The 26,904-nt window shown below is 46.2% G+C and overlaps 2 protein-coding genes across 11 annotated transcripts in view; one reads left to right on the forward strand and one right to left on the reverse strand.

Annotated features, from left to right (window-relative positions):
* Nucleotides 1-26,904, forward strand: part of LOC118502635 (cadherin-86C) — a 109,467-nt gene that overhangs the window by 75,803 nt on the left and 6,760 nt on the right. For 7 of the 10 annotated variants that reach the window (XM_036035086.1, XM_036035126.1, XM_036035094.1 and 4 more), the window contains 10 exons: nt 21,542-21,822; nt 21,892-22,136; nt 22,240-22,323; nt 22,387-22,512; nt 22,582-22,731; nt 22,800-22,914; nt 22,985-23,177; nt 23,248-24,640; nt 24,714-24,844; nt 26,150-26,240. In XM_036035086.1, the coding sequence (XP_035890979.1) occupies nt 21,542-21,822; nt 21,892-22,136; nt 22,240-22,323; nt 22,387-22,512; nt 22,582-22,731; nt 22,800-22,914; nt 22,985-23,177; nt 23,248-24,640; nt 24,714-24,844; nt 26,150-26,240 (2,809 nt within the window). Of the gene's footprint in view, nt 1-21,105; nt 21,135-21,541; nt 21,823-21,891; nt 22,137-22,239; nt 22,324-22,386; nt 22,513-22,581; nt 22,732-22,799; nt 22,915-22,984; nt 23,178-23,247; nt 24,641-24,713; nt 24,845-26,149; nt 26,241-26,904 lie in introns of those variants that run through there. The other 3 variants (XM_036035144.1, XM_036035155.1, XM_036035077.1) reach the window with 2 other exon arrangements.
* LOC118502688 lies at nt 10,138-10,651 on the reverse strand. The gene is made up of 2 exons (XM_036035206.1): nt 10,572-10,651; nt 10,138-10,492 (listed from the first exon to the last, which is right to left on the reverse strand). Exons 1-2 carry the CDS (start codon nt 10,585-10,587, stop codon nt 10,272-10,274), a joined length of 237 nt encoding a protein of 78 aa, XP_035891099.1. The 5' UTR covers nt 10,588-10,651; the 3' UTR covers nt 10,138-10,271.

Below are 26,904 nucleotides of genomic sequence, written 5' to 3' on the forward strand. Positions count from 1 at the left end.
AGAAAAGATGTAAATCAGACGAACTAAACAACCTCCCAAGCTAACAAATCCTAATCCGGCGATCGTCCATCTCCACACGTCTGCATGACGGAAGGTGTGAAGATGTTACCGTTTCTGCTAGTGAAGCTGCGGCTTTTTTTTCGTAGAGGGGAAGCTTTGTTTTTATTCAGCAGCCTCGGCAAAATTGACTTGCTAGTGGCTTTTTGCTTCTGCACGCTGTGCTTGCCCCCTTTGCTCGAGTTTGATTTGAATAAATTAACGTCACACTTATGAGGCGTTTTTTTGCTTTTTGCTTTGGTTTTCAATTTTGCGTACCTTTTTGTTTTCTACAGCCATGGTAGTACTTCTGAGCTACCTTCGGCTGCGAAGGTGATGAGAGACTACTTGACAGCAAAATCATACTAATGAGATGAGGTGTGCTTGAATACATATTAACGTGAGCTTGCTGTATCGAAGCTACTCTGGCGCATCTGGTTCAAGTGCGAAAGCACGTAAATAATTTTTCAGAATTCACTATAATATATAACATGTGATTTATTTCTAAAATAGAGTTTTTTAATTGAATTGAAAAAATACAATAAAAATAGACACTCTGGCAAAACCCGAACCTATTACTACTCAAAAGCCCTGCAAGCAAATTTCCGATACGAAGTATCCCAATTTCGTAACAAATTCGGGTACGGTCTGCCAGCGTTGTATTGTTAGCACACCCATTCATTCACCCGCAGCCCGGGCGTTTAATTTGAACTTATCTTTGGCCTAGAATCGACCCGAGTGTTTCGCAACCGGTCACTAAATCGGTATAAAAATAAAAACCCCCCGTTCCGAGCAGACGCAACGCCTCCCCGGGGGCTTAAAACACTATTTTCGGCGATGCCTTTCCGGGGCGAAAGGATATAAACCAGCGACCCAGTCGTTCCGTTTCACTCTGATCTGTCCACAAAGGCAAACAGATCGCATGGCGGGGAAAGGATTTATGATGGTGCAAAACTGTTCTTCTTTCTGCTCTTTTTTATTTGGCACTATTCAAATTATACACCCTTTCGGGCACCATTTTGAGGGGCTATCCTAACCTCTTCGATGAACCATATATCCTCGACAAATATATGTGGCGTGCAATTTATTAACTCCACTGGTAAGGTGAATGCTAAAGTCCTGCTACCGTACAGCAAATAGCGCGAGGGTTCGTCGCCTATTCTCCCAAAGGGTAGCGCACAAGTCTTTCGTTTCAACAAACGTTGTCTCCTGGCGCGTTTCTGCGTGGTTAGGTGTAGCGTACAGTAAAAAAAGGAAACGTTTAGAAATACACACAACCACAGACACAGTGACGCACACTATCACCACTCACTGCTCTACAACGGCCAAAGCAGCAGACAAAACTCCTGGGCTTACCTTTTTCTTTCCTCGAAATTTCTGCTCACCAACCTTTACTTCGCTTGCCTTTGGGCCTCTACCTACCGTTGCAAAACCAGCGGGGTCGTTATTGAATCTGTTTTTGACATTTTATTGCATAACGTCCTGAACCGGGTGTCCCGAGTGTTATATGGCACTGTCCGTATTGGGCGGTGGTCCATTACGCATCCAGTCCCATTCTCGCAGTAGCAGTGGTCAAGAGAGGGAGACGATTCAAAAACACCCCTGCGTGCTCTCTCTCTCTCTTTCTCTTTGATTTTCGCGAATTTCATGTCCACGCTGGGTGCTGTCGCGTTGGTTGAACATCGTCCTGCCTTAGGGTAAAGCAATTAATTCTATCTAATTCGTCATTTCCTCTCCGATCCGGAGACTGCAGAGATTTCCAAATCGAAATTAATGAAAAATACCTTCAACGCTTTGTGCGGTTTGCTAAGGACCGAGGCGTTTCTGACAGTTGCTATAACCTTTTAGCATTTTACCCGAACAACGAAGAAGAAATATTTCGACCAAACTGTCCCAAAACTACACGGGAGGGCGAAAAAACCCGATGCCTTTATTTAAACACGATGTCTTTGATTGCTTCTTTTTCTTCTTCTTCTGACATTTTTGTATAAATGCAAGTGCTGGTCTGTTGGGAAGCTCATACAGAAAAAAAATACGAGAAACCCACTCACTCACCGTACACCCGACGGCTGCCAGCGCAATAAATGGTCACCATAAAATTGTTCGGCAATGCAATGGATCCTCGTGAAGGCTCGTAAAACTATAACCGGACACCCTCATGCCGAACCGCAATCGATTCGGATGCTGTTTCTTCGTATGAAGACCGTTGCAAAATGGTAACGGTTTGGTGGTCGGAATCGATTCTAAACAGCAGCGATTTTTTGAGGAATCGGCTTCGGGGACTAGGTGCTGGAATAGGTTCCGATATCGGTTCCGAAAAAGGTTCTGAATTAGGTTTCGGTATCGGTTCTCGAAGTGCTTCCGGAATCGATTTGGATTGGGTGCTCTAATAAGTTCTAGCATTAGTTCCGAAACCGGTTCTGGTGATTCCGGGCACCCATCACTACAGTACCGGCCACTAATAAAAAGTGACGCAAAATTAACACATGCAGAACGCACGAAAGCCCCCGGGGGAGCGCAATGAAGACACACACTGCGGACGCTTTGGATTTTCAGACAGTTCTTGAGCTTTTAGTGCGAAACATTTGTCATGTCTTCCTTTTTCGAAATGGCGACCCCATGCCCATGTACGTACACCAACGTTCATCAACGCACTCCAAAAACACCCGAAAATGTTCCACACACGCACGGAGCGAAATCGAGAGCTAAATGACTGGTTTGTCATGAGGAGGAATGGTCGGAATCGCGACGGAACAACGTTAAGCACAAATTTGAAAAACAAAACAAAAACGCCGATTTAGGCAACACAATAAAAGGGAGAGCGATTCTTTGGTTTGTTTACGATTAAGGAAAAATATAAATTCGTTTCGAGGAATGTTTCACCAAGCGCTTTTTCTGGCAGAGCAGTTTTGCGTAGGCTTTCGGTACAGATGGGCAAATGTCTGCCACATTAGGCAAATTGTTTACTATCGTCGCTATATACATGATGCGAATCTTAATTACACATTAGAACAGTTGGTGACTACACTAGATCAGTTGAAAGCGATGCACTGATCCAGTTCATCAAGATTAATAAGAAATCTTTGATTAGCATACTAAATATTGAAGATTTTTCCTTTGATTTGCTATCGGAGGACTTTATCCAAGAATTCTGTAACCAAGACGGAACCCAATGAAAAATAACGCCAAGCTCGATTTTACAACTCCTGAATAAACTTTCAGCATTTCCAGGTTGATTCTCAAAACATCTCAATAGTGAGTGTGTTAGGTAAGCTATTTCACTAGGTCAGTAATCCAACTAGGCTTGATTGAAATGTTTCTAATGCCGTTACACATTATTTACGGCCATTTTGTCTGGCATATGCGCCAGTGGCTCATTGCTTACAACACCTTTTCACACATAAATTCCCGGCTCGTTTGCTCGCTAAATCTCGTTAAACTGTGACCGGGCCGGATCGTTGTCACCTCTGCACGGCACGGTACGACCTTGCCCGGGTTTAGTCCAATAACCTTCGGATGATTGTTGGAACCAACGCGTCCAGCCAGCCTGCTGCTGCTGCTCCACATTATTGACTGCAAGCGACCGGGTCTGGTGCGTCTGTGTGTGACATTCTTGTGCAGCTTATCTCGCAGCGCCCTCAGACTTCGTTTTCTTCACGAAAAAAAAACTCTCCCCTCGGATGTAGTAAATGGAGTTACAAACGATGCGATGATTAACGATCGAACCGGCGGTCTCCGCTCATTATTGCATTACGCGCAAACCTGCCCCAAAAAGGGTGGCTATGCAACCCGGTCGGCTCGCACTTCATCACTCATGCACGGATTAGGAATTGTGAAGATGATGATGAAGAAACACGTTTCTCCTCCGGTCAACCGCCGCACACCTTAACCGATCCCCGGTGAAGGTCGCATCTTCACTTATGCTGCGATGTTTATGTATGCATCGGTAATGAACCCCTTCGGCGGGTTTCGCTCGGTGGCCGGCGCAACCAGTCGACAAGCTTTTCGACGCCTCCGGACAGCCGCATACTGTAAAGGCAAATCGTCAAATGCCGGCATGCGCTAGGCATGGAAATGAAATCGATTATTTTATTGCGCTTCTGCAAACCTTAAAAGGGTACGCCGGCCCCCGTGATGTGGCTGTCTTGCTTTCCATCACCTTACCACCCGGCATGGAAAGACAACCGGCCCCCACTCATGAGCATGAGCTGCGGTTTTGGGAGGGTCCGGTCCGGTAGCATCGTATGCTAATTTCAAGGGTTTCCTTTAGACGCCGAGAAGAGCGTCAAAAATCGCTCACCGTTTTTGAATTAATTGGAAAGCGTTTGAAATCGTAAGCTTGGCGAGTGATGGCCGTGTTAAGGAGATAGTAGATCGCTTTATTACCGATGCGAGTCGGTAACGTTTACCATAAGCTGATAAGGGCGACAAGGTGTCATAAGTGTTTCCACTCTATTCTTCACATACTTCACAGGACAACTATAAAGCAAATGCTCTAGATGGCTTTCTAGGTGAAGTCTATCGGGCCTCAAACCTTATAGGACGCGTAGATGCTCAAACCATTTAAATGGACAGATTTCAAATAGAAGTTTAAGATCAAGGAACTTTTACAGATACTGAGTGTTGATTATAGACACAAACGAAAAAAGAACGATAAAGCCGGACTGGAAGAATACCAACTTGCCTTGTACCAATAATCGAATCATAAAATCCCTCTTACCGATAGCCCTCTCCATCACGCTGTACAAACTTACTCCTCAGCACCAATCGCTGCCAATCTTTCTTTTTGGTGGCAGTTAACATTCGAATTGTTAAGCTTCAAACCACCTATCCAACAGACCTCCCGGAGGCGATCTTTGCTAACATTTTATTCACCTCCCAAAAAGAGAATTGATCATAAAACTCCTTCCTTCCTTTTCTTTTTGTTGATCCGCTTCCATATCCTCTCCTGTACAGTCCGCCTGGCAGCAAAATAATCAGGCGCGTGGTAGTTGTAGCAATAAATATCACCCTTTCCATTTATCGTTTGATTCCTTACACCTCTCCTCGGCTGGTGGTTCACCCTTGCCGTCGTCCAGCAACCGGACGACCTTGTTTCCCTGTCCTGGCTCGATAGGGCGGTAAGCGACGAAAGCGGTAAGCGAATTGCAATTGTGATCTGCACAGCACAAATTATTCCGCTGATTGGTATCGCGCGGATTATAATAGTGTATGAAAACGCGGTCAATAATGTTGGCGGGATCGTGGAAGATAGCAGGAGCTTATGCCATAGCGGCATGGTCGTATGTGATGCGATAAAGCAAACATTGGGATATGGTAAAGGAGTTGCTTCAGGAGCTCAATATCCAGGAGAGTTCCTTATTTACAGGATAAGTCAAAGATGATGGTTCGCACCAAGGATTATCTCGGGAGTTCTAGGCTCACTAAATGCCATGCTTAGGCTCGTAATAGATCCAACAGTATTCTTGATAGATGCATTGAATGAACCGTCTTCAAGTGCTTCACTTGTATTGTCGTACTCTACTGTGGCTCTACGTCCTATAGCTTCAATGGTCAATAAATCCCCTGACGACACTTTCACTAGCTCGCCTTAGCCACATACTCTTAGCGGCAACGTTGTTCCTTTCGATGAGGCCACCAAAGCAAAACTCTAACTCAAATAATAGTTGTACCAACCACCATCAAGGCGGTGAAGATGCGATAACATTACAGTCATTTATCTTCCATGCGGGAGTTTGCACGATTGTTTCGCGCGAATGTATTGCATCTTGCTCTATTTTTGTAAGGGTTTTTTGTTGTTGTTTGGCTTTTGTTTGGCCGCTTCTTTCATAAGTTTCTACGTGCACAACACATACGGAGCAAAAAAAAGGATGCTCCCAAACACATCACGTCAACCTCCCAATTACCAGCTGACCCCAGGAGATGAAAGGGGCCTGCGTCAAGGGACAAGAATGTGTTGCGGGGTTGGTTAGGATTTGGTTGGACCAGTTGGACCAATTTAATTTGAAAGTACACTCGCTCGCTGGTGATCGTACTGGTGGCGATGGTTGTACCATACGGTGCTTCGGTGTGTTACGGTTTCCACCTTTCGCCTAGCTGGCCTGGTGTTCGTTTCTGTGTATGGTTTGCGTAATCATTTTCTGTTAGAAGAACACTCGTTAGGCGTACAATGCATACAGTGAAGGTAGGGAACGATCGCCTGTGCCTGTGATCGCAAATGAGAAATGGTAATGTGCCCAACCAGCTACCCGTTTCGGGATGCCAGCTATTGATGACTTCACAAATAAAATAGTTATAGACCAAGTCCTGTGAAAACATTGAATCTTATAAAATTAATGCTTTTTTCCAACATTTGAGGAATTTTTATGAAGCCATGGTGCAGAGCCCGACTTTGATTCATCCTGCGTAACGTCCCATCTTCCCATTTTAATCTGTGAATTCTAAAAATAATCCTCGTCTTTTGAGCCCAAGCAGATATCAAGCAGACAACCTCCACTGTAGCCTGAAGTCTGAACTATAAGGCGGATGAGCTAGAACTTCCCATCCACAATGCCCCAGAAAGAGATCCGAGCAAGGGAAAGCGATCTAAATACCTCTGAGGTACCTTGTATTCAATTCCTGGTAGTCTGGTCCTTCAATATTCGCGCGGAAAGCTGAACTCTTTCCCCTTCAATATCTCTTGTTCAAAAATTGTCCGACCTTCCGGTGGCGCGTCTTGTCATCAATAGCAAAACTGATACTGAGCCAATTTTTTATACACCAGTACATTCTTCTTTTTTGGCTTAAAAACATGCCATGATTTCGCTCCCAACCGCTCCCTGAAATCGTGCTAATCATGGCTACAGATTGAAAACGAAACAGTGTGTCTAATTTGAAAAACAGACTCACAGCATTAAGGCATTAAAGTAACATTTAGCAACCCCGTAATTTAACTCATGCAGCGGTTAAACATTATAATTCTCGTTCGCAGCAGCTTAATAACAAGACGAAAACACCAAGGGAAAAACAGAATTAGAAATAGCAAATTCTACTCCAATCTGCCATCGGAGTTCGTTTGTTTTTACCATTCGGACATTACGGAAACGAACCACGGCCACCCTTAATCCCTTCTGCATAAAATGGGACCGGCCAAAAAAAACAGGAGCCATAAGCATAAGCTTGATAAGCCTCCCACCACCTAGTCTCCCTAGCTCCCACAATGGCACCAACGAACCGATGAGGCATGATGAATCTGTAATTTCAAATTATCGCCCCACAGCATCGGTCGGTGGTCGGTCATTGATTTTTCTCGCATGTTTTCCTTGGCAGTGGATCCCGAAGTCGCCGCCTTCCCAACGATCGATCGATCATTCCCCGGGCCCCGACGTGGATTAGATACTTTTTCTCCTTCTATCTTTATTATTATTTAACCCGCTTCAGTCACCATTATTAGAAGCAATTTCTTTAGCCTTACTACACACCCTGCCACGGTTTCCCCTGTTCGACCAGAACGTTGGATCTACAGACACAAAAAATGGCCGCACTTTATGCGTGATTAAAAAATTATCTTCGCTCGGGGATACGTGTGCGTGCGTGTGTGTGTGTGTGCATGTGAGATTTTGTTATATTGTTTGCCTTTTTGCATTGAGCTAACTTTGCAAAACAAAGGACAGATCAGTCTCGCTTTTGGGCTTTCATTACATGGTGAGGCTTCCGATTTCTTGTGTGTGTGTGTGTAACAAAACTGGCCAGGAGCGGGCAATGACTGTGATTAGAAGTTGGATGGTTTTTTCGTGCAGTGCTGCTGGCATGCTGGCTTTGGCTCCCCATCGGGCTATGTCTTGGCACCGGCCTTAATGCTGCTTCCCACCCTGGTGATCCGCTTAACGGGCCCATTATCCTGCCCGAGGGGATGAAACTGTAAGCAAAAAATCATTGAAATTAGCCTCTGTCAAGAAAGGAGAACCTGGGATGTGTTTCCTGAAAGTTCTAGTCTCATGCAGACCATTATCCTAACCTTCCACTATCACCTCGAGAAGACTGTGTCCTACCTGGCTTCCATAACTTGATCTGCTCATAGTCCTATAGCCTATCGAGGAAGAATCGGGATAGGCTTCAAAGGGTTTTTGAATCACACGAACCTCACAATGCGTGGTAGAACTCTCCCTGGAAGGAATTCTTGGCAGAGCTATTCTTGGCAGGAATCATTTTCTATCCAAGGATCAGTATAGAGTTTGATAAGAGGTAGACAACGGTTCAGAGATATCTAGCTTCATGTGTCGGCGATGACGTTTTTGTACCAACGAAGAAGTTAAGGCTAGAGATAGTTCGGTGGTGTCCAGCAGAAAGCTAATCTTTGAGATACTGGGAAGTTCTATGAGACATTCGATGTGTGTGTTTTTGGACGATTATATGTCCAGACTTTGGTTACGTCGGAGCCAAGGTTGTCTTATTCAAGTATCGACTACAAGAGGTCTACCAACTCTGGGTGTGCCTTTCGACTTCTATTCTTTTATGCCATGCGTTTTATACGCTAATATTAAACAAAAGATGCCCAGTTGCTAATCTTCTGATCGTGGCATTACTATCCCAATGCGACAGTGTATGTAAATTATGAATTATTAATAGCCCCGACCGTGCCTGATGTACTCGCGTTCACGTTTAACATCCTTCCGAAGGTCAGCCGGAAGCTTCGGTAATGCTTGCCGTGAAACCGATTACACCCTCGGCATTAACGATCGCCCGCTCGCGCTTCCTTATCGATATCGATCGTGGAACAACACCGCCCAAACAGAAGCCAGCCCACCCTTGTGTTGCCGAAGACGATGTGGGGGTAATTATCAGACGGTAATTTTCCTTCGGCCCAAGATACACAACCACGCGTACGCCTCCCGGCCACGGTAGGATGAAGGATGTCCCATCCCGGTGCCTTATAAATATGGAAAATATGTTTGTCCGATTTCGATCTCGCATTCTCGCTTTTGTGCTGCTTTGTAGCTTCCTCCCGGTGTGACTTCCTTTGGACAGCGCAGCATTTGTTGTCAACAGCGTGGTCGACAACATCTCGAACAACAAAGAAACTTTTGTTGAATGAATAAGCGATGTGAAGGAATATGGGAGGAAGCAGAGGGACCGGTAAGGGGAAAAGGATGTGCGCCCTATCAATCGATCAATTTGGCAAACAAGCCATTCCCATTGCACATTGTGCACCGTGTACCGAGGGTGAAACATGAAAATTGCGAACCGTGCGACGGGCCGACCCGATCTCTCCATCCCCCTGGTTGAAGGTCACTGGCCGTGAACCCGGTGTGGGGCGTGTGAAGATGGAGCGGGTCGAGGCAAGGATTGAAAGGACATCTATTCAATGTAGATGAGCCCGGCGAGTGTGGGCAATTGTTCTTGGGAGCTATCGCGCGGTACGGATCGGAACGGACCAGCATAACAGCATAATGCAACATTATTATCATAACAAACCAAGAAATAATATGCAGGAAAAATGGATACGAGCGAGAGAGAGAGAGAGAGAGAGAGAGAGAGAGAGAGAGGGAGAGAGGTACAGAAACCGAATGCTCTGGACTTTGCTGATCTGAGCTAAGAGGAAGTACAAGTTATACAAGTATTACATGTTTTTCAAAGTCGTTTTGTTCGTCTGACAAATTTGATCGACTGATACATTTTATAGAATTTCAAAGACTCTGCAATATGGCTTAAAGACTCATTAGGTTAATGGTTGAGACGGAGAAATACTCCGGATGACTTGTCCTGCCCACCGAAGCCTGGCGTATCTAATATTCTGGACCATGATGAGGTCACCGATCAGCTGATAGAGCTCGTCAACTCTGTAGCTCTTGAAGCACAGCGTCTGCTTCAGAATTCTTCCTGACATATGGGGCTAAAGAATCTATCTTGCCTCTCAAACTAAGGACAAAAAAGCGGAATTCGTCAGAGTGTACCGGAACTATAAATGTTCCATAAAATCCCATCTTCGTCCATCGTGACAGATATTTTGAGTGGAGAAGATTCTTCAAACTGCATCCTCGCGTGTTGAAGTCCCATCGTCTACGTCTACATCGAAGCTGAGTTTTAACCTCAAAAAGGTGATGTTTTGGAGGACTTCAGAGGTTTCGGTGATGTTTAGATAAGCTTTATTTTAAATCGAATGTTCAACCCTCGAGTAGAGGTGTGTGTGTCCTGTGCATCAAATAACGTACCATTTGTGATAAATATCAACTCAGTGTTAATCTTGGTGGTGTTGACTAAAGTATGGCTGTTAATATACCACCAGCGGCGCCTACTCCCGCCATTCCCAATCTTGTCCCGGTCCCGAGCGAATGCCTAGTATCGGTCTGCGATTTACTACTTTTAGAATTCTTGATCATTCGGTTGGTCTTGCCTGGCAGTGGGTTAGCATCAACAGGATCAAAACACAACAGCATGAAGCAAACTGCCACCACCAGTGTCAGCTTCCACAACTTTCCTGCAGGAGAAAGAGTAAGATATGAAGGTTACTCAGTACAAGGTACTAGGCTAACTACAGGGTGGGCGTGTACTCTTACCAAAATTCATCTGCATCGTTTTACCGACAACAATTGTAGCTTTAAGTTGCGTCTGTCTTACGAGACAATTGAAAACTTCGTTTTATACTTTACTTTTTATAGAGCTTCAGCTGATTCTACATGCCTTTATTTACCCCAGAGAGCTGTCACTGTTTGTCGACTTGTCATTTTGTTTGTTATCAGAGGTCAATAGAAAGTTACGACAAATCGTAATCTGACATTCTTACTTGTTGGATGAAGATGCATTTATTTATTTTAGCTGAAGTGGCACGTGCTGGATATTACAGGGTTTTTGAGGTGCACTAGTAAAGAGCGAGCAATATCTGGACTCTGCTCATGATGAACTAAAACGTTTAAGGTCGAATTTCCTTCGTTTCTTGAAGACTGAAATACAGTAGCCCTTTCCTTTAGGTTTAAGTCTAAGACTCATACAAGATATTGGGAGGACTCATCTAGGAGGAGATGATTTTGGTGCAACTCTCCCACAATGGTGAAGAAAACGCATAAGGTGAGGTATTTTTCACTTTCGATTTTTGTAGGGCTACTCCACATACGTTACAGATATTCTCCGTTGCTAGGGCCTCTATATCTTTCCAATTCCAGCTGAGAAGATCACGATGGAAAGAGAGCGAGAGAGAAAACACACCTTCCCAGTTTGCTGGTCAATCCATCCCTAATTATCACAGCCACAACAACAAAAACTACGTTCGCCAGGGTTGCGTGGAAGTGTCATAATTATCACTGCTGTATGATTTATTATGATCGGGTTGGTTCACTGCTGTTGCTACACGCATTGTCTTGCTCTGTGCGTGGGTGTGGGCCTTGTTTCCTTATACGCTCCTGCCTTGTGGGTATATGAGACGAGGAATATCTGTTTTTGAAGTTTGTTTTGTAAATTCCTACAACATGACCACATATCTGAAACAACATAATCAGCACTAAAAATTATTGTGGCCCACCGCTTTCAAGTGGCACGCAGAGGCCAGCTACAGGATGGATGCAGGATAGACTCAACGTAAGACAACCGGGTTGCGTTGCAATCTGTCATGATTTGCGCTGCACAAATCATTTTCCCTTCGATTTGCCCTTCTCCATGGACGGGTCTCGTACCGCGCGTATATCGCGCGTCGCCAACTAAACACTACGGGTGTGAACGAGCTGTCAGTGACTTTAGCATGACGTGGCGCCTGTTTGCCGCTCTCCCCTCATTTTCTCCTTTCCCCTCCAATGCCCTTCATCAGTTTAACTGGGCGCCACAAAAATTCCACTATTCCCCGAGCCCTCGATCCACAGCCCCAACAAAATCGAGAACACACATGCACACAAGCAACCTTCAGAATGGATTATGTCTCGTCGCCTGAGGCCTACCTGGCCCGAAGGGTCAAAAGGAGGCGGGGAACTGGTAGCTAAGAGTGGGAAAAGGGTGGAAATTAAGTAAATAAAACCAAAATTCTCAACCAGGAGTGAGACAAGACCAGATGAGATTTAAGATGACAGCTACCAAAACTAAGCACGCTCTGGCTGCGAACGGTGAAGAATTCGATCATTTTAAAGCCTGTTGTCGCAGCCTTTGCTTGTGTGTGTGTGGGTGGGTGGCAAGTTGGAGGGAGCTTTGGGAATTTGCGTCACAAAAATTGGAATCGGTTTTTTGCTAAAATAAGCATCCGGAAATTAAGGTTTAATCGAATGACTTTGTTTTGGTATCGTGTCCCATTTTCTCCCCTTTACTTCGCTCTCTGTTTTCCTGTAACAACTAGCTTCCGCGGGACAAAGAAGAACTAATTTTACCAAACTGTTTGATTAACGAAATTCAACCACTTGACGTCGGCGATGTGTCCTCCGTTCGTGCTTTTTATCGCTTGCTCTTTATTCAACCGCACCGAGGAAACATTGCCAACTCAGAAGCTTTCCTCCGTACAATAGATCTTGCCTCTGTTTTTGGGGAATGGCCAACCAAGCAATAGCGATTAACAGGAAGAAAACAAAAACAAAAAACCCTAATCTTGGCGCGTTTCCCAAAATCCGTCCGTAGCGAATGCTGCCGGCATTTGCCGAAATTGATTGCCAACCGGGCCTATAGAGCCGCGGGTTGTTCTACTGCTGAGATTAGGGCGAAGAATAACTAGGGGTCGCTGAGATCATTTACATTAAATCTCCACACGCACCCAGAAAGAAAAAAAAGACAATGACCGCTACCCACACCCCCTTTCTGGGGGAAGTAGGTACAAGGTGGGACGGGATTTTATCGAATGTTGGGCGGAGGCCCGAACCGAACGTAGAATAAAAATTGACGAAGCTGCCAGCCGCGTGCGCGACCTTCCAAAACCTTCGGCAAGACAGGTCCGAAACAGGTTTTTCGTTCGAAAACAGCACTTTCTAATTAAGAAGTGAGAAAGAATTATACCGTCACAGCGAGCGTCGAACCGTTCGCAGTTCGGACCAACGAAAACGAAAAAAAAGAGCAGACCAAAAACCCAGGCGAGTATGCAAACCACGAAAAGGCTGCCGGGAGTGTACGCAGGGAGTTCCAGCCAGGAACGTGACTTACGTGCGAGGGCGGTGAGCTCATAATTTGTCATTCACCTCCCGTTCACCAGGCAACGTCAGCGAACGTTCGGTTTGCTTCCGAGCTCTGTGTGCAGAAGAAATGTTCCACTCTCTTTGAAAAAAAAACATTAGTCTAGAACAGGGGTCGGCAAAGACTGGCCTGTGAGCAAATATTGCTAAGTCGCACAAAGAACATAACATCTCGTCACCAAGACACCAGATTCTTCTCCTCAGAAGCAAAGTCAACCAGAGTATTAGCAGACTTGCAGAAAGTCCTCAAAATATTGATACAAAATCCTCAGAATCTGGTGGACACAACAAGGTTATATTTAGCAGGTTGTTGAGGTGAGAAGCATGTTTAAAATATACTAAAAAGGAAAAAATGCTGAATATATTCAATTCTGCATAGAGATCTTCTTCGGAAAGGTGCTCTGAAAGGTGCTTTGCAAACATGCAAATGTAATACACCTGAACCTAGCCATCTTCTATATGTGAGGGCCCTTTATTCAACTCTTTGGAACTTTATATCAAGGCTCGTGCTAGATGCTCGTGGTTAAATAAATGCGATTTTTATATCAACTCAATATCAGAGCAGCAGTTTCGGTCTGTTTCAGTCCCGAGGAAAAAAACTTGCCAAACCCTGGTCTAGAATAAACGTTATGCTCAAAACAAACGCCGAAAAACTCATATCAAAACCTGCCACACTGCTGCTGGAATGTTGTCAACCAGTTTTGGGGCGGACGAACAAAACAAAAAACTTTCAGCACAAACGTGCCTTGAATACGTTTAATCGCTAGCTGTACGCTTCAAATTAAATTTTTCAAATCAAAAGACTTCAACGCACGGAACAGCGACGAACCTGCTAGCAAGTCTCTGTGCAAGAACTGCTTCGCTTTTGTTTTTGATTTTCACTGTTGCGGCTTCACGCGGCGTGCTTTCGCTTATCAGGCGTTTAAATAAAACTCCCACGTCGTAGCTGATGGGGAAAAACATGGCAAGCCATTTCGTTTAGCGCACTCCACCCACGCTCCGTTACGCTGCATTTATTCGACGCGCGTATATATTTCTTCGAACCAAACGGTACAGTGAAACCGTACGTGACGGAAGAAAGCCACTAATGGAATGGAGTTTGAAGTGCGTGTGAAGCTTGCTGCCTTAGTGACAACAGTTTAATTTCGTTCTCTGTGCTATGGTCCGGTGAGCAAAGTGATTAGAGTTCTCTTCATTTCTTCTGGATTGTCTCACGACTCGGTTCGTGCGATAGTAAAGGTGAATGATGATTGCAATGAAGGCATTCAGCTTCATAAATTATATCTATTAGCTTAATAACTTTATCTGCCGATAACGCGTAACTGTGACAGCTCGATGAAGGTTCACTAAGACCCATTTGGTTTAAAATTTTAAGGCAGCTGTTCACATGGATTTGTACATTTGGATAGTTTCAACTGGAAAAAATTCTCAACCTCTTCCAGAACTCCCTCTATGTGCTCTACAAAACTTCCATTTGCTCCTTCTGCATCCGTTGTACCCAATTAATCAAACACCAGCCACCGGATTCCTTCTCCAGAGTGCCGGTGGTCTTCGGGCCAACCAGCTTCAAGCACCCGAAACCAAGCATAATGTACCGTGAAATGCAAACAAACGATACAAATGCACCCACACACACACGCACGCTCAATCGTTACAAGATGCGCATCTAAATCTAAAGCACCGGTTACCGGGATTATGCAAATTGCGAACAGTGTAGCAAAACAAAGCGGCAGAAAATAAAAACACAAACAAAACCCCACAGACACCAAACTCAAATGCCACCGAATCGCGCCGCCTCGAACTGGACGGGGTGAAGCGATTGAGCGAGCAGCATCGCCGGGACGCAGAAGATGGTCTTCCAATTAATTTAATGAACCACCACCCGGATTGGAGGGAGTCCGTAGCGTAGGACTAGGTTTTGCCGGGAGGCTTCCTGCATAACGGGAAACTGTTAATTCCTGGCGGCTGGGAACGGATTTTCGAGACAAAACGGTGTAAGTCACAGAGGCACAGTCCACGAGCACACGTAAAATCACTGCAGAATAGAAGAAAGCTAGATCCAACTGCTTGCTTCTTGCTCTCGGAGCAGTCATTTAAATAAATGTCTGCTGCTGCAAAACGTAGCAATGTCGTTTTTGGTCCTTATGAACGCGGGCGATACCAGCAGTCCAGAAGGCTGGAGATTGGAGTTTGGGAGGACCTAGACCAGCTTGGAGGATGGAAGATGAAACATATGATTAATTAAATTCCATCACGTTTCCTTGTGAGCCTCCGGTTACAGAATGGCTAGATGCAGCGTGCTGATTTGCGATTCTAATCAATTTCCTGGCCCTCTCTCTTTGAAGTTTGGTGGATAGGGGGGTGCTAAGGAGTCTCGATAGAGGAGGAGGCACAGCATGTTTCTAGCATCTCCTGTTGAGTGATTATGATGACCTCCGGCAGATAATTCGGAAGAACTGCTTTTTCCTGAGACGAACTTGTGGAAGAGGAAAGCCGATGCAAACAGCACGTATCCGTGCGCTTATCTTTGGGCTTAATAAGACCTTTGATTTCTGGGCAACCGTGCACAATCATTCCGGGGGATATGGTTACTCTGATAATGATGTGATTGGATTAAGCCAGAAATGTTACATATGGCGAAATCTTAAACCTTCAAGAGATCTCAACTGAGAGTTATAGGTAGAGTTGGTATTTTCTGGATACCTAGTAAAGCGAGGATAGATTCTCCATATTGCACTCGAATATAATTCTTGACCAGTTGAGGCCTATTTCTTCGTCTCACATTTTTGCAAGGTCTCCAATATGTCCACAATGGCACCATCGATCATGCAGGAACTTCAAATTTACATTTCGAAGCTCCGTCTCCTGCCGTTATCCATGCCTACCACGCCACCAGCAACATCATCGCAACCAAACGCAGCGTTCAGCGCGTTGAAACACAAGACAAATCCCTTGTAGCTGCACGGCGTTACAAGAGTCCGTACCGGCCGAAGAAGAACAATAGCTCGTTAGGGTTAGTACGCTCCGCTCAATCATTATTGCATCATAATTAAATTGTACTATCTGGCCTGTAGTGTACGTGTGCCAGCGGACCGGCATCTTGCCTTGCGGGCTCGTAACGAACCCGAACTTATCCAAGTCTTTACGCGCTTTTGCTGGGCCGCTTCCAATTGCTTCGATCCTCCGTAAAACCGTAATAATGTACCGCGAGCGTACTACAATTTCGTTTTGCGCGTTCTTCATCCCTGCGTCGCCTGGTAGATGCAGGTGGGCGATAGAACACGGGGTAGAGAGAATGAGGCAGAGACCATTCTATTTGATTACCTTCTGCAAAATCCTTCGAATGAGCGACGCCGGCGCACAGTTCCAACCCCATCCCCTAGGGCCCCTAGCGGTCGGGGGCCACCAAAAGTCCCGATCGAGCAAAGCAATTCGAACGTGGTACGGAATGGTGGCGTTGCCGTCACGGATAAATCGGTCAAATTCTTGCTCTCCCTCTATCGGACAAAGTACACGGCACTCAACCTCTGGCGGGCATGCATGGTGGACACTGTGGAAAATACCCTAGCCATTGGGTAGCAAATCGTGACGTGATTTTCTTTCCTGTTTTCTGGCCTTTTTTTTGCTGTTGTTAGTTTGGTGTTTATCCCTTCCACGTGGATTAAGAATGGGGAAAAACCTTCATCTTTGCCTTATGGGGTCGTCAACCGATCATTTAGCTGGCCAGAAATGGTTCCAATAGACGTCAAGAGACGTTATTTGTGTTGCTGTGGAACAATGGTTTTTCGGGTTGGCGCACTGCAAGGTCCTCACCAAGGTTCTTGAAGTTCGACCAATGTCATCATTTTGTTCGGTCTATGACTATTTTTGATAATACCATTTAACAGGTCCTAGACGATACTTGATAGTTCTGTTGAGTTGAAAATCTTTCCGAGGCGTAGACAAATATCAAGACTCCATACAAGCAACTTCAACCACAGAAGATCCAGAAGATAAGCGGATATGATTGTAGCTGGATTAATTTTATCTCTTGAATGTCCCGCTGACAGTAGTGACAGGTAGGGCAGCAAAACACATACACACACAGACTGTTCTCTGCCCCATCCACCCTCTCTCTCTCTCTCTCTCTCTAGTCTCTTTTACGTTCCTTCCTAATGTAAGTAGAAATTGTTCGCACAGCTGCGTCGGGATCGATATGTCAACGATCGACGTCGGCCCCGATGACGTGAGCTTTTGGTTCCCATACTCCGGCCACACACGTATGTTTCGTTCTAACGCTTTATCGCCATCCTGCCATTCCCGCACCACACCACGAGTTTGGTATCGGGTCTGCTGTGTCTGTGACTCATGGAGTACACATGAGAACAGAACCACGCGAACCGCGACGTATTGACATTCCATCGGAGGTCAGTTGATTCCCATACTACCGGATCGAACCATAACTCCGAAAGACCCGAGCGTGCCCGAAGGCCGATGACCGATAAAAAAACCCTCCCCACCACCCTACCTTCCTCCGCTGGCCATCCATCACCTGGGAGGGCCCGCGTGAAGCGTCTGTTTCGAGGGTGGACGAACGTTACCGGTCCGCAGACCCGGGGCGAACTGTCCGATTCGTGAGTACGATAACGTCCATCGATGGTTTGAGGTTCTTTTCATTGTTATTACACACTCCACCGTCTGTCCTTTAGGTCCGCTCCCATCGCTAACGGTACAAGAGCATGACCGTGGCCGGTGGCCGTAGGGTTTAACGGTGAAGAAAGCATGGAACAGCAACACACAGCGACAACACACGCTCAAGTTCAGGAATGTATTGATCTGGGACCTTACCCCTGTACATGCGGAAATGCTGGCAGATGGAACAAAGCTTGTGATGGGTGCGAAACGAGTGCTTTTGATATCTGGACGTCACATCCGCACCACCAACTTTGTTGATACTTCACCACAAAAGAATTTTTACTTTATGGGACTTCTTGGGACTACAGAACTTGGGAATAGTCGGGATCTCGAATACTTGAACATATATATTTTGAATGTCAGTAAATACAGGGACACACACTTTGTTTGCTTTCTCGATGCCTAATGCCACAGTTAAATGAACCTTGTAGACACCTCGACAACCTCGGAGACACCGAACCATGCGTGCTATCGACGGGGTTACCGTGAGCTCATCGTTCCAAGGTTAATGGGTTACCGGGAAACTGCGTGACTCGAAGCCGCACTCGGACCGCTCTACTGTACTGACCTAATTTTTGTGACCACATGCCATATACACTCGAAATATTGCGTGTTTCTCGCCTTTACCCCTGGGGTGTGCTATGCATTCTGGGATCAATCGAACCACATGTGGAGGCAGTTGTAAAAATGCAAATAATTAAGATGATAATTTAGATTGCCCTGACTGCCATCGGTACAGTAGCGTACCGTGCCGTACGGTCGACGCACGCCATGCAGATTATTTGATGGAAAGTGGTTTAATGAGATCGTGATTCATGCGTTCGTTTAGCGGTGATAGCAGCGAAACTGCAACACCGTACCACACGTAAGCACACCATTTGGGAGCCTTGGGGGCATGGTTAGCTTATCCTAGTCATGCAGAAGTTTGTTTGCACAATTAAAGCAACGCCAGCTGTTAGTAAGCGTCCATTGTAGGGGAAGTTATTTTCCCACGTCTCTTAACTCATCAGCTGGCCGTGGCAGTGTTGGTCGAGGAGGATTAGAGCCATCGCAAAGCCATTTGCCGCACCGAATCGATGTCGTCGATGTTAGCTCATTAGCGGTTGCAACTTAAAGATTTAAACACTGTCACACTGTGGCCAGCTGTGGCTCGAAGCGTCTGTCGAGGATCATATTTACAGCGTGTTGTAGTATACGGGGCAGCTCGGGCAGGCGAGACCGGTGAAGAAAACCCGTTCAGTGTTAGCGTTAGCGGCTGACTTACCGCCGACAACGAGGCGATAATTCTAGCACATTTTGTGTTACATCGCGCCACTCCCGGTGTGACTTCCACGAGCTCGCAACAGTGCAACCAGGTTGGTCCAGCTGCCCGATGTCGCTGGCCAGGGTTTGGGTATCCTGCGATGATGAAACAGTCCGTGTTGGTTCGGTGACTCCAGTTGGAACACGCAGAACCGCGAATGCATTATGTACTGTGTAGGGGCGTATCGTTCGGCCGAGGCAAGAAGTCAGTGTCAGTGTGCTGGGACGGGACGGAAAGATCGATGATGGTTGGCTACCGCCGGCAGCAAGCATACTACAGTTTCTCATTCCTTGAGCTGAACTTCTGAACTGCAAGTACCGGGATCGACCGGGGCACTGGGAGTGAGCGCTGGGCGGAAGGTCGATCGTGTTTCGATGAAGGTGGCAGCCTGGTGGCACCTTTGTCTCGTTGCGTTGGTGCGATTTTCAATCAGATTAGATAAGAAAACCGGGACACCCCTGAAGCAAGAAGCGTTTGCGTTTATCTGTTTGCTGAGGGTTCGGCAGTAATGGTGGAGAAGGGTTTGCTGGGTGTCTCATTTGTCCAAGCTGTTTTTGCTGCGTTCACCAGTTGAGTAGTTGAGCGTTACGGCGGCTGGGGCGTGTTGGAGTTCGATGGAGGGTAAAGGGGATTGGCTGTTTGTTGATGGTTAAAGCCAAGCCTTTGTAGAAGCCATTAGGTACTCATACACTCCAGCATCACCTCAATGCAAAGACCTAAGCGATCTTGAATCCAATATTTTCTTAGTAGGAAACGACCTCCTATTTTCTTAAGATTACAATTAATTGTCCATAAAATCCTGGATATGCTCAGATCTTAACATATTCCCTTAAGAGGGTTTTTGAAGATATGTCACATCAGCCTTCATGTTCAACCTTGTCAATAATAAACACGCGTCAGAAACCTTCATCCAAAATGACTGCATCCGGAAGTGCTCAGATTGAATTCTGACCTAGGGTTATAACTCCGGAGCAGTTCCTGCATCAAACGATGTGGTTGCAGTTTCTTTCATCCTCTGACAAGTCTCCACTTTAATATCCGGAACAAAATCGTAACCTCATAAAATAGAAACTAATATGCTAATGAGCAAACTCCAACCACTGCCAATAGCGCCAACAGCTTCAATAGCCCAGCTGCACTAAGATGGTGTCACATCTTAGAGACTGGGACGACCCGACAGTCCGTTCCCCATTTGCATTAGCCATTTATCTCGAGCGTTACATTTAATTGACAGTTTGGCAGGCTGAAGACCTTCCTTCCACCTTCGCCCTGCTGAATCACCCGTGCAGGGAGATAATTCCCTCATGTGTGTGTGTGTGTGTGTCGGTGCGAAACACAACTGTAATGAAAACGTGCTACTCCGGCCGGGTGTGCCTTCTCATTATTCTCACTCGAACAGGCGGCGTCGGTCCATCGCAAAAGCGCTTTCCGAACGAATAAAATCACTGGTGAAACTTACTAACCGCAGCAGAGGAAGAAAAAAAAACAACCGGGAACAGAGCTGAGCGACCGCAACAGTGACATGACTGCAATTGCAATGTTCAACCCCCTTTGGCTTTGTTCCACTCGCGTCGTCATCTACTGCCGTAACGCTTCCTTCGACTCGTATGCGCACAATTATTCACATTTCAGTGTAACGATTATTGAGCGGCATTTTATATGAAACATTCGGTGTAAGATGTGCGCATTTCGTTCGCTGAGCGGTTTTAAGCTGACTCGTGTATTGTTTGTGCGTTCAGTCATGTCACTTTGGATTTGGAGCTGCGAAACTGCCACCAAGACTGGACAGTGTTAAGTTGATGTACTGAGGAATTGCATGACTGATCGGCTGGCTGCACATTGCCGTGGTGAGGCCGAATGACGACATTCGGGACGCGATGTGTGCGGTCGATCAGCGATTCGATGGTCATGCACTCAATCGACTGGAAGAAACTAGGGCGCAAGGTTTCGTTATCGGGGGCTTCGTCCCACAACAGTACGCGTTGCATGCCGAAAATGGATATGCGTTGGTAAAGCTTCTCTCTATCTCGCAGTGTCGTTTACTGCAAGACAATGTCTTCAAGAGCACTGAGCATTGAGTCTGGACCTTGAGATTTTTTTTGCCTAAATTTGTTTTTTACCATTTGTCAGATACACTGTCCCAATCTTAATCGGTCTACTATCTCAAATGAGGATTGAGTGTCTCAGTGATTATAATGCACAGAATCCTTATAAACTTTAATCAGGACTCAACCACTAATCATAGGACTGACTGTCACACTAAGGTCTCTAATTCTTCAGCAGTCCTCAGATGTCTATCATGGGCGATCCTAATTAATGATAAAAATGAGGACAAAGTTAGTTTTTATGTCTCATCAACCCATTATTAGAGTGCTTGCTTAAATCCCATTTTTCTCTTTCCTCCTCCCATTTACAGCCATAAAAACATGACGTCCAACGGCGTGACGTGCGAGGGTGCGTACAGCAGTACCAGCGGGAGAAGAAAACGAATATGTACGAATAGGCTCCCGCTCACACTAGCCCTACTGGCACTTGTGTCGTGCTGGCCGGAGGCAGCCGGTCTTGATCCGAAGTTCGATCCATCCACCCGGATGCGGCTGGTGCTCGTACCGGCCGATGCAACCGTCGGTTCCGTCATTTATCGGTTGCGAGCTTCCGACGAGGAGTTTGAATATCCGCTACAGTTTGAGCTAGTCGGTAAGTACCATCTCTCGTAGGATCTGTAGGACAGTAGAATCTTAACAGTTGCACTGGTTCTGCCCTCAGGTGATGCGTCGTCGTCGACGGTGCAGATTGAAACGTTACCCTGCACCAAGTTCAACTCCATCTGCCAGGCGAATGTGATACTGACGCGTCGGCTCGAACCGGGCCGCTACTATGACTTCCAGGTGTCGGTAAAGGACACCAAGGGTGGCATGTCCGTACAGAGCTGCTCGATCACTGCCACCAACTTTACCACACCCCACGATATTATTTTTCCGCACAAGGCGGGAATCATCATGGTTCCAGAGGTAGATTTTGTAATCTTCAGTACCTCCTCGATCCAATTGCCTAAAATCTATTCTTCATTCTCTTTTTTTTCTTCACTTTATCTCACTCTAACCAATACTATAGGATGCTAAAAAAGGAACTGAGCTGGACTACGTGCTCGCCAATAAGAACCCTCTATTCCAGAAACCCGTGTATCTGGAGCTATGGGTAAGCAACTCTTAGTAAAGTCCGATCCTGCAGTACACTGATAACATTGCATTTTGCTTGCAGGGCTCACCACTGTTTGGCATTCGGCAGAAGTTTATATCGCCCGAAACTGCCGAAGGTACCATCTTTCTGCTCGGCCAGCTAGACTTTGAAAAGCAGGCCATGTACCATCTGACGGTGTTGGCAAACGTGAGTAGGGCTTGAAAGTGCGATCTTGAAGTCCAGCTTTAATACCGTCACATCCATTATTTTCTACAGGATGCGTATGCAGAACCTGGTCAGGATACGCGAAACATTGCCGGACTGGAGGTGGTAGTTATTGTGGAGGACGTGCAAGATGTACCACCTGTTTTTACGGTAGCACCACCAGTTACTCGTCTTCCGGCCGGACTCATACCCGGCGATAAGGTAAGGCACATCATCAACTAACCTGCCACCAGAGACGATAGTGTAATGTTTGATTGGTTCTTGAACAGGTTCTGCAGGTGCACGCCGAAGATGGTGATAAGGGTGTACCGCGTGAGATACGGTACGGGCTAGTGTCCGAGGGTAATCCGTTTACGTCGTTCTTTGACATTAACGAGACAAGTGGTAAGATGTGATGTGAAAGACAAGTGCTAGACAGATGGTTAACAACTTTCTTCTTCTAACTTGCTCGTAGGTGAAATATCTCTACTTCGACCACTGGACGATATACTGGCACTGACACATGCCGGCGATCCTGTCCTGCTGACTGTGATCGCGGAAGAGGTGAAAGTGAGCCGAGATGAACCACCTGCAATGGCAACAACAGTGCAGCTTGCGTTCTTCCTGCCCGAACGTAGTAACTCTCCGCCATACTTCGAAAACGACCAGTAAGTACCAGCTTTGTAGACAGTACCTCCTTCACCTTCCTATCGTGAAACATCTTGTACCTTTCTCTAGCTACGTCGCTCGACTGGAGGAGAATGCCGCTCCGGGCACGGTACTGGCTTTCACTGATCCGTATACACCGCGCGTCATGGATGACGATGCCGGTAAGAATGGGGTGTTCTCGTTGACGCTGCTCGGCAACAATGGCACGTTCGAGATCTCGCCGAACGTTGCCGAAGGACATGCCAACTTTGTGGTGCGCGTGCGGGACAATACCCGGCTCGATTACGAAACTGCCACGTATGTACACTTCCAAATCCTCGCACAAGAGCTCGGACCAGCCACCAACCTGTCGACGCTGGTGAACGTCACCGTGTACCTTGCGGACGTGAACGACAATGCGCCGGTGTTTGAGCAGAACGACTACATCGTCGATCTGCCCGAAAATATGACAGCTGGCACGAGGGTAGTGCAGGTTCACGCCACTGATGTTGATACGGCGGGACTTGGTGGCCGGGTACGGTACACGCAGATTCTTGGTCCACACAACACCTCGCTCAATCTGGATCCTGCGTCGGGTGTTGTAACGGTCGCCATCAACAACCACGGATTTGATCGTGAGGCGATGCCCGAGTATCATCTGTACGTGGAGGCACGTGATGACGATGGCATCGGTAACCGTGCTCAGGTTCCGCTCGTTATTCGGTTGATAGACGTGAACGATGAAACGCCCACGTTCGAGAAACCACTGTACGAGTTTATTCTAGCCGCAGATTTACGCAACTTCACCGTGCCGGCGTTTATCCGGGCGACGGATGGCGACGCGGAAGCACCGAACAATGAAGTACGCTACGAGCTCATCTACGGTAACTACGAAAATAAGTTCTTCCTACATCCGATAACTGGCGAGCTTAAGCTGAACGCACCACTAGTGCCTCGCACCGGGTCCCAGTCACAGTCGGTGGGTGGTTTGCGCCGACGTCGGCAAACTGCCGGTGGCTTACCGCCGAATCTCGCTTCCACTGGCACCACTAGTCAACAGCAGCAGAAGGAGTCGGACGTGTTCGTGCTGACGGCGCGAGCATTCGATCTGGGCGTACCGGTACGCTACTCCACGGCGACGATCCGTGTCTATCCGCCAGAGAGTCGTACCCGTACGGTCACCTTCATCGTGCCGGGCAGTGATCCGGACCGGAAGAAGGTACAGGACACGCTAGCCGACATTACTGGTGGCCGTGTGATCATCCAGGAGGTGCGTCCATATCGCACTGGCGATGGTGGCATTCCGACCGATCTTATTGGTGCTGGTGGCGGTGGAGGTGGAGGAAGTGGGAACGAGCGTTCGGTTGTGATTGCGACGATACTCTACGATGCTGACTCGGTTGTGGACATCGCAAAGATCCAGCAGCGCCTATCCATCAACGGCACGGTAACCAACATCATTAGCCAGGAGGAACGCAGCGCTGTAAGTACTAGCCTAGCCGAGCTGTACCGCCCTCTTCTAACGCTCCTTTATTCTCCTGTACTCAAATCTACAGATCCTTTACAAAGCCGAAAACCGTGTACTGTTCTGGCTGCTTATCTTTCTCGCGATACTGTTGGCACTGGGCATCCTGACGCTGTTACTTTGCTGTATCTGTCCCAGGTGTCCACTGAATGCCACCAATCGGTAAGTTCTGCATTTCTTTCGGCCAATGTTCTCCTCGCCAGGGGAGCCTTCATCATCCCCCATCATCTGTCCCCACACCTGCACAGAACACACAGCACACATGACAACATGTAACTGTAACGTCCTCCATATGCGCTCCCACATCACCTCCAATAGGTCCTCAAATGTCACATCATAAACATTTACAAGTCCACAAGCAACACTTACACTAATCCTTTCATCTTCCAAGGACCTCTTCTATCTATCGGTAGCTACAATTTACAACACAAACTCGTCACAAATACACGAAGAATACATTCACACACACACACCTTTCACCCAGAAAACACTGCTACTATTGAAGTGGATGAAGCGACACTGATATTGCTGACAGGTTGCTAGTTAATTGCTGTTGTCTCTTTCCTTTGGTTGTTGTTGTCATATTATCTTTGTGTGTTTTTGTGTGTTTGTGTTTTGTAGTTTATACTATTTATTGTCTTCTGGTGTTTGTTTGGTCTTTCTCTAATTATTTTTCCAACATCGGTTTCCTAGTGAGTTCTTTGAGTTGTGTTTATTTTGTTTAATTTTTTTTCCTTTACTATGTTGGTATATTTATGTGTTTGTTTATTTCTGTAGTTTTATTCATAATAATGTAGGGGTGAATATTGATTTTGTTTTTAAGAAGAGTATGACACTTGTTATCTTGATACTACGGACTCTGACGATACAAAACCAGGACTCCTCCGGGACATGTTTCCTAGTACTACCAGCTCCACATAACATCACTATTTCAACCACTACTACCAACACCCTAACACTGCTAGGCTACAGCCACTAATATATACATTAGCCCTATCTTTGATTCGGTCATACACACTACAAGTGTTCACACCAAGCGGGAATACCACTCAATCCCTATCCACCCTCCCCTCTCCCCAATACCTGCTACTTGTCACCTTCACCGGGTCTACCTCTCACATGCGCCCTAAGCAGAAAGTACCTAGTCGTACCTACTACCATCTCGAACCGTCACGAAATATCACGATTCAATGCCATTTTTATCACACACTCACAAACAACCCCGTCTCTGTTATTAGTGAATTTGGGGCGAAAATGCTCATCTCCACCTTCCAGCAGCATCATCACTGACTAAAACAATAATATGTTATATTTTTCGCATTCTCTCTCTCTCCTTTTTCTCTCTGTTTCTCTTTTTGTCTTCCCTCTTCTCTTTCATCTACACCATGCTATATTCTTTGTCTATCCCTCTTGCTCTCTCTCTCTCTCTCTGTCTCTCTATACTATCTGTTGGTTTGTTTTTCTCAGAAAACGAATACTTCGCGTGAATAATATCGAAGATGATGTACATCTTGTTCATAGAAAGCAAGGAATTGGAAAGCAATCCAAATCTGTTCAGGTAGAGATTTCGTGTTTCACCCTCTAAAATAGCCGATCATTCCTTGCAACTTCCACACAACCCTCCATCCTTATCCTCCACCAGTTCCACCTCACCTTCACCCACCTTACGCACTGTTCGAAAGAAGCCAGCAAAAGTGTACGCACTACAAATTACCTTCTCACGCACTCACACACCACATCCAGCATCCTGGAGACAAATCTGTGAGGTTTTTGGCGAACCTCATCGCACCTTGTTTAGCACCTCAGCACTATTGGGTTTTGCTTCGACACGTACATGTTAAAGGTTGCGCGGGCACGCTAATGAACTTGCTGGAATCCAGGAGAAATGCACCTTCACCCCTTCCGTTAACTATTAATTTAGACGAACAAAAACTATTACAACTTAAACCCAAAAAAAAATGAAGAAGATCGACTGAGGTATTGCTTTGACATATTGAAGCCAGGAAGCGATATCCTGACACTCAACTGTTTGTCCTTTAGATGCGTTGTACATAAACTTTCCCTTTTGCAGTGTAGTTGACTCGATTCCGGCGAGTGTTTCGCTGGACACAGCCGAGCTTTTATTTAGCATTTGCTTTCCTTTTGCGAGTAATGATCTATAGAGCAAGCTCTGCTTGGATAGGCTTGATAGCTGCATTGCTGGGCGTCGTATTGATGACAGT

Source organism: Anopheles stephensi, chromosome X, assembly GCF_013141755.1.
Source record: "Anopheles stephensi strain Indian chromosome X, UCI_ANSTEP_V1.0, whole genome shotgun sequence".
Taxonomy (NCBI): domain Eukaryota; kingdom Metazoa; phylum Arthropoda; class Insecta; order Diptera; family Culicidae; genus Anopheles; species Anopheles stephensi.